At 34.9% G+C, this 6,415-nt stretch overlaps 1 protein-coding gene across 1 annotated transcript; it reads left to right on the forward strand.

Annotated features, from left to right (window-relative positions):
- Nucleotides 1–455: 455 nt before the first annotated feature.
- LOC120080838 (uncharacterized) lies at nucleotides 456–5,829 on the forward strand. Its single transcript, XM_039035489.2, has 3 exons — nucleotides 456–852; nucleotides 1,192–1,342; nucleotides 5,460–5,829. The coding sequence occupies exons 1-2, from the start codon at nucleotides 691–693 to the stop codon at nucleotides 1,339–1,341; spliced, it is 312 nt and encodes a 103-aa protein (XP_038891417.1). The 5' UTR covers nucleotides 456–690; the 3' UTR covers nucleotide 1,342; nucleotides 5,460–5,829.
- Nucleotides 5,830–6,415: the final 586 nt, after the last annotated feature.

Raw genomic sequence — 6,415 nt, forward strand, 5'->3', positions numbered from 1 at the left:
TGAGGCATATTTCATATATATAATGGATATTTAAGGGAGAGTATTATAAATATAATAAGAATAATAGGTGTCCATTAGTGTCATGCTTAGTGTCCAATGCCAAGTGTCATTTTTTCATTACCACATGTGTTGCCCATGTGTCATTAAACCATCTAATACTGTCCAAATGTGTCACTTCCTATTTGTCAAAATTTTCTATAAATAAGTGGTCATTTGTGGATTTTGTAGATACATTGGTTGAAATTCATGAAAGTGGAGATTTTTTAGGAATTTTCTATTTTTAATAAATTTTTTATTTATTCCAAATTTAGTTATTTAGTTATTTTATTTTATTTTATTGATTTATATATTATTTTATTTTTTCGACATCGGTATTTTTCTTATGCTTCATTTTCTCCTCAAATTCACAACAAAAACAACTATATTTTTATTTTTTTTAAAATCAAAAATAAAAATATTAATAAAAAAAATCCCTCCTATTCCTTCGTTTTCTATTTTTTTCTTCTTTTTGTGCTTAAACCCTATTTCACGTTCAGCCATCTCCGCCCTCCCAATTACCAGCTACGGTACTCCGCGCCGCCGCACGCCGTTTCTGTCCAGATACTTTCTGAATCCAAATTTGTAGCAGCTTCAAGCTTAAAAGGGTTATTGGGTTTTCTTTTGGGGGGATTTTCAATCGGAGGGCTCAAGATGAAGCAGGTAGTGGGGATGGTGGTTTCAAACAAAATGCAGAAATCGGTGGTCGTTGCAGTGGACAGGTTGTTCTATCACAAGCTCTACAATCGCTACGTTAAGCGCACTTCCAAGTTCATGGCTCATGATGAGAACAACCAATGCAATATTGGTGACAGGGTGAGAATTCAATCCCATCTTTACTCCCCAATTAATCTGTTTTTCTTCATTTCAATTTAATCGATCAAGTTGTGGACTCGATGTTTAGTTTCAGTTACAATATCGTGCAAATTTGTTCGACAACACTGTAGTATTGGATGAAATGGATAGTGTTCAACATGTCTTCGTGAATGTCCTTTGTGTTTGAAGAGCTTATTTGCTAAATTTACATATGCAAAATGTTAACTTATATAATTCTTGTTTCGTTTCCATTTCTCTTGAACATGAACCTATTATTCGTTATATTTTAACGTTTCTAGTTAATCCACTGATGAAACAAATTGAATTTTATAAATTCAGGTTAGATTAGATCCTTCTAGGCCATTGAGCAAGCATAAACATTGGGTGGTTGCTGAAATTTTGAGGAAAGCACGAATTTACGAGCCACCATCAAAAGATAACCAGATTGTTTCAGACAAAAGCAAAGCTTCAGCTCCTTCAACATCCTAAGGTTTGATTTGAGTCATTTTTTCTTTGCTTTGTAGAATGCCAAACTTGTATCTTATTGATTTTTGGATTATCGTGGGCAACCATAATCACTCGAATTCCTGATGACTATTTGCATGCATTGTTTGCTTCCATTTAGACCACGTTGCAGTTGATTGTTATGTACAAGAAACTTTACAATAATACATTCTTTATTATTCTGTTATCCCTATTTGGTACTTGGCATGTTGCCATCTTTCTTGATGGCATGGTGGGTTCATGAGTAGTTCTTGCTAATGCAATGATAACATGGTCATCATGCTAAGAAGATTTAGTAATAAAACTAAAATGAAGTATGTTGTATTGTTGGTAGTCTTGAGACTAATGTACTTGTGAAAGTGGTTTTTTGTGCTACATTGACACATATAATGCCTTTGTGGGAAACTAAGATCCCTTGCCATGGCATTTGAATCCCTTTGTTTGGCATTTGATGATTAAGTTGTCTTATTTTTGTTGTATGTTAATGACTTAGTGTTTGTAGTGAACCATGAAGCACATCTTGCCTTTTGAAAACAACGGTTCAGAAAGTTTGATTGAAAAGCAAAAAGTTTGTGTTTATCTAAAGCAAAGGACATTTTGCTCATGTTAGGCCATTTTGAAATAAACATATAAGAAAAAGATTTTTTGATGCAAACATTTGAAAAAAAAAAATATGAGGGAGCTAGGAGAGGTGGATGAAGAACAAACATAAAGAACTCACTCATTGTTCTTCTAGTGATTTTATGGTGGGTGTCTTTCTTATCTATGATGGTTACAATTAGGGAGCCTTTATTAATATATCTTCTTTTGTATTACTGTTATTGTTATTTTTATTTTTATTTTTTAATATAATGAATTACACTTTCACTGAAAACTGAAAGAATGCGAGGACATCCATAAAAACCATGTCCACAAAATACTGTATTCTAGTAAAGTAAAATAAGGTCTAAAGTATAACAAAAAGAATTTGACACGAACATCCAGAGAGAGAGATGCAAGAATTCTAAGAGCCTTGTATTTTCTTTGCTTCATTTTTCCTTTAAACATTTCTTGTATCTTTTCATTTTGAGGAGATTGCATCTTGCACTCCAAAAAATGAAACATAATTACTGTCCATGGAGGTTCTCTCATAATGATTGATTTTATGTTCATTCTGTCCTCCAATTGTTTGTAAATGCTCGGCATTCGTTCACCCCCTTTTATCGATATAATGCATTGCTTAGAATTCAGGGTTTTGATAAGCCAGATGGCTCTGTCTTTAAAAGACTTTTTGGTGATTGTTCAAGATTTTTATTTGAATTTTGATTCATAGGATACTGTCTCCAGAAAGTCCTATCTTGTGCCTAGCTATTGTGGTTGGATTAAGATTAAAACGCTTTTTTCACTTATCATTTTAGAATTACTTAGAACCTTCAAAACCAGCATGGGTTGGCTAATGGTCAACAAGGGTCAAGGTAAATAGTTAAGAAATTGGTTGGTTCAATCCATGTTAGCTACCTATTTAAGATTCAAAATCAAATAAACTTTACCTGGAAACCAAATGCAGTAGAGTCAAACGGTTCTAAGAGAAACATGGGGGATTCTTTTGGAGGATTTAAGGGTGTGATTGTATCAGCATGACACACAAAACAGTGAGAGAGCTGAATCGTGTGGAGAAAATCAAAGTTAAAAGGAAAATTTAGTGGTTCTCTTCCAGTAAATATAGGGTTTTCAAGGGTGCTGGTCCCAATAACAGTACCCTTTCTCCTCAGAGAGCTACATGGCTATTATGGAGCCATGTCAGTGGATCGTTGACTGGTGCACCTTACTGTCCTGGGAGTTCGATATGCTATGGAAACCTTTTGTTTTCATTTACAATGCAGAGAAGAAAGTTCCTTGGTCGTCAGAAGTTTCGTGAAGAAATAAGAAAAGGGAAATGGTTGATTTTATGAAGTCAAATCAATAGACTTCTCAACTTTTGAACGTGTTTCTTTGTGTGTGTGTGTGTGTGTGTGGGGGGGGGGGGGGAGGGTGCAAAGCAAACGTGTTTTCAAAGGAGGCTTTATAAGTACTGCTGAAGATCTTTTCAAATGATGGGACATCTACTCGACATATCAATAGTGACCCATTTTTCTTCTAATATCCTCCCTTTTCTATATAGTGGTGTGATTAGGGGGGGGTCAATAGCTCCATATTTCATGCCCATTGGGTCTAGTAGAATGGACATGTATAGAATATAAGTTTTGGTCCTCAACCTTTGAAGGAGATATCTCTACCTAGCCCGTATATTGAAGACTCAAGTTCTATAGAAGAGAATCTTTGTCTAATAAAGCTTCTTCAAGTCAGGATGAAGTTGGAGGTTTGATTCAACCTCTTTTAAGAACATTACAATTTGAGTGTTATGATGGGTTAAGTTTCAACCTGATGTGTTGAATGGAACCTTGAAGTCGAAACCACACAGGAAGAGAGGTTTTGGCCTTGAATGGATTATTGGAAATGATTTCAAGAAGTAATAAGGAGATGGTTGGGCCTAAAGGGATTTTTTCTTTTTTTTTTTTTTTGAGAGGGGCTGCATATACGCCATATACGCAAGCCCCCACTGCCACAAATAATGATGTAGGCTCTGTCTGTTTTAGACAGACCTCAGGCAAGCACCCTTCCTACGTGCAATGGAAGTCACGTGCCTAAGCCATGGCCCTTCATGATCAGCCATAATTTTTGCTTGGCTCCAATTGTTAAATCACAGAGGATAGCAAGCGCTCCATGAGTGTGAAACTTTATCTTTTCCCTTAATGATGACAAGACTCTTGTGTGCTTTCTATGGGTAACATATTGTCAAATGAAGATTTGAAACTGAAGTTCAAGTAGACATTTGAGGGATAGAGCTCAACACGGTTTGTTTACATACCCTATTTTGAAATCTAATCCTAATATTGTGATTGTCCAAGAAACACAATTCAGAGAAGTTGATGGAAGATTGGTTGAATCTTCATGGAGTTCCAAGAAAATTGCAAATGACTTCTTGCAGTGCATTGGGTGTTCATGTAATTCCAACATTGAACAAGGGAGAACTTCAATGAGCTTCATCCCATCAATGTGTTTGGTCTGAATAAGTGATGGAACTTCCTGAACGTGGATTTTTTGGTACTGTTCCACAACTTTTTGCATATATAAACTCTTACATCAATGTGTCTTTTTTTTCCTTCTTTTAATTCCTAAAAATTTGATGCCAAATGGTCGAATTGAAGCCAATTCTGCCTCCCTGTTGCAGAAATTTTGGCTAATAGGCTTTCTTTTTTGGTAATTTGCGGCTACTTTTGGCATCAGTCTGAGCTGAAGCGCTTTGATCCAAGAAATATGCCCCCAAACATACCTTGGCTTCCAGTGTTGCTTCTTGTTTAAGAAAAATGTGTAATGGAAGATTAAAACCATATGTTCTTAGGGTATCCTTTTGTCTCTATCTGAACCGGAGAAGGTTTTGTGATACTTTCACCTGCAAGATCATGGATGATTCCTGATGCAAATGTCTATGTAGAAATAGGCAATTTGAATCTAGCTCAGGTTGAGGCATTATAATCTTGACGAGAGGGTCAGAGGTTCGATTTCCACCCTACATATTGTTGTATAATCATTATTTTTCTTTGTTTTTTTAGTACAAATGAGGTGGGGTGTGGGGTTATGAAGATTTAAACTTCTAACCTCAAGATAAGGAGTACATACAAATTATCGTCAAATTATGTGCTCTGTTTTCGCAGTTTTCATGCTAGCTACCCTTTTGGGAGTTAGGTGGATTGAAATAGAAGAATCTTCAAGGATGGGTGATCAGGATTTAGGTGAAATGAATAGGAAGCAAGTCTTTATAGCCGAGTGATCGATGGATGGTTTTGTATTTCATTATTGTTTATCTCTTCTCGTGCCTTGTCATTTCTTTCGATAATTGTTCGTTTGTAATGGTTCAACCTAATGAGGCATGCATGTATGTAATTTATTTTCAACTCAGTTAAGTTGACTTGACTCCGTCTCCCTTCTTTTGATTTCTGTTATCAATGTAAAAAACTGCGAACCTGTCTCACATTTATGTAAAGACACTTACAATAATATTTGGTTGCACAACCATTTAATAGGGGAAACTACTACAAACCACATCAAGACCGAGTCAGATTGAAAAGTTTGCAATGCACTGGAAAATCGAGGAACAAAAACTCTGGAAAATGAATTTCTGTAAGCAGCATGTTTCTCATGTCAAAGTTTGTAGTTACACTACCATTACGTTTTGTACTGTTGTGTGAACCTTTTATTTCCTATGAGCATTTATCTCCACAAGTTGTTGTGAGGTTGTTAAAACTTACAAATGCATGATAACATATTCAAAAGGTTCCATCCACCAGTAGGCATATCTCTGGGCTGAGCTCAGAAGAGATCTAAGTCTTTGTTTGATAATGATTTTGTTTTTAACATATTTCTAAATTAAATCTTCTTACCGTTTTTTCTTTATTCTGTTTTTCATATTTTAAAGGGGCAATTGCAAATATAGCTTAGTATTAGTAATTAGAGCACAATGCAAATGAATTTGCAAATACTTCAAAATTTAGATTCAGTTCTCAGGGTCTATTGGTGATAGACTATATCACCAATACGAGTCTATCAATGGGAGATTTTATCACTAGTAAGAGTGTTAGCAATAAAGTCTATCAATGCTAAATTTTGTTATATTTGTAATTTTTAAAAATATTGTTATATACTTAATTATTAGTCTTAAAAATGTCGCATATTCCAATTGCCTTATTTTGACAGGTACTTCAGTTTTTATCAGAAAAATAATATCCTAGATGAATTTGTAAAGTTCATTTTACGCATAATTATGTTTAGTTTTGACAAATTGAATTAGGAGTTTTTGAAGATTTAGTATTAAGAACAAGCTTGTGCCTTACTTGAGTTTATCAAATCTCAATCTGTTGCTTCTTCCCTCCACTGGTGTTGAATTTGATGCTTATGGCTTGGTGAAGTTGGTGAACCAAAAATTCAACTTCGTGGAAGTTTTGGCAGTATCCTTGGGCTCCTCTTAGATTTCATTTTCTTT

This window comes from Benincasa hispida, chromosome 7 (genome assembly GCF_027475165.1).
Source record: "Benincasa hispida cultivar pf3 chromosome 7, pf3_genome.v1.1, whole genome shotgun sequence".
Taxonomy (NCBI): domain Eukaryota; kingdom Viridiplantae; phylum Streptophyta; class Magnoliopsida; order Cucurbitales; family Cucurbitaceae; genus Benincasa; species Benincasa hispida.